We start from the raw sequence: 1,485 nt of genomic DNA on the forward strand, positions 1-1,485 counted from the left end.
TCGATCTGGAATCATTTCTCAGCTCTGTTCCTTATTAGCTGTGTGACCTTGGGCAAGTAACTTTACCTCTCTGAGTGGTGCCGATTTTGTTTTTAATTAGTCAGGGCAAACATCTCCTCCCACCTTGCAGGATTTTATGAGAGGCAGCCCTGATGTATGCACACCTCCACCAGGTTAGTAGCCTACGTAAAGCATGAAGACATTTTTAAAGTCCTATGAAGCCCTCCGGAGACAATGAGGTCAGAACGCGTTTCCTAACCCTGTAACACCGGGTAGTGTCATGAAACATACGCCCAAGCTGTAAGGTAGAGCTCAGAGCAGTTCTCTGTTGAGTTATAAATGCAGCGTTTCCCACGAATTCTACTTGAATTCGCCTCGGTGGGTAAGTTCACGCCTACCACCATCGACTACGGGGCTGTTCGGCGCACACAAGATTGTTAACCGCTCAAAGCCACAGCACGGGTGTGCACCTCTAACTCCCCGGCACTTAGGTGAAAATGTAGATTCTGATTGGGCAGCTGTAGGGTGGGGACTCGGGCTCTGCACTGCAAAACTGCTGCTCGCCGGTGATGTCCCTGCTGGGAGTCACTCGGACCAGCCAGACCGCTGAGCAGGACTCCTCCGCCGCCTCCGCGCTACAGATACTTGGGTGTGGAGCAGTCGCGGTGGCGTGGAGCGGTCCTGTGCACTGCGAGAGATTCCGCCGCATCCCAGCCGCTACCCTCTGGACGCCAGCAAACTCCCACCCTCCAGCTAGGCTGCCCCAAACGCCTCCAAACGTCGGCAGAGGCCCCCAAATCGGCGGGTAGAGGACGCTGCCCTGCAGGATGCTACGAGCAAGGTGCGTGCACCTCTGGGCAAGCCTACAGTGATCCTAGAGGCCGGGGTGCAGACAGGGAAATGGAGGCCCGGCTGCGCGCGCAGCGCCCGCGGCCCCCCAGGCCCGACGCCAACCTCCCGCCCGCCACGAGTCGTGCTGCGCACGCGCGGCCCCCGGCCTCCTCGCGCCCGCACCCCCGGGACGCACTCGCGCATGCGCGTTCGGGCAAGCCCCCCGTGAGCCCCGAGCTGCGCTGCGCACGCGCGCCTTAAGTGTCCTAGTTTGGTCCCTAAAAAATCGCGCGCCCCGAGCCTCCGCCGCCCGGCGCTTGCCTGCGGCTGGCCTCCTTCCGAGGCTCCTGGAATACGCGACTGGAACCGCTCCCGCGCACGCGCGCTCTGGGCCTCGCCGGCATGTTCTGCGCACGCGCGCCGAGGATGGTCACCCCTGCCGTCGCCGCGGGGCTAAGAAGTGGCACGCGCGGGCGCGACAAGTTTGCCCGCATCCACCACCACCATCCCCCCGCCCACGCTCACTTCATACCCGTAAACGGGCTGGGATGCTGAGTCAAAGGGCCGAGCAGAGCCGAGTTCCTAATCTGGGTGCCAATGCCTGGCTCGAATTTGGAAAGGGCATGAGGAAGGAGGGAGGGCGTGGAGGAACGA

The 1,485-nt window shown here is 61.5% G+C and overlaps 1 protein-coding gene across 2 annotated transcripts in view; it reads left to right on the plus strand.

Annotated features, from left to right (window-relative positions):
* Positions 1 to 294: 294 nt before the first annotated feature.
* Positions 295 to 1,485, plus strand: part of STS (steroid sulfatase) — a 180,439-nt gene continuing 179,248 nt past the window's right edge. For both annotated transcript variants that reach the window (XM_024756278.1, XM_024756277.1), the window contains exon 1: positions 295 to 841. Coding sequence is in view for 1 of the 2 variants with exons in the window: in XM_024756277.1 (XP_024612045.1) it covers positions 828 to 841 (14 nt within the window). In the remaining variant the exon portion in view is untranslated. The remainder of the gene's footprint in view (positions 842 to 1,485) is intronic.

The sequence above is a fragment of the Neophocaena asiaeorientalis genome, unplaced genomic scaffold (assembly GCF_003031525.2).
Source record: "Neophocaena asiaeorientalis asiaeorientalis breed wild unplaced genomic scaffold, Neophocaena_asiaeorientalis_V1.1 scaffold69, whole genome shotgun sequence".
In the NCBI taxonomy this organism is placed as follows: domain Eukaryota; kingdom Metazoa; phylum Chordata; class Mammalia; order Artiodactyla; family Phocoenidae; genus Neophocaena; species Neophocaena asiaeorientalis.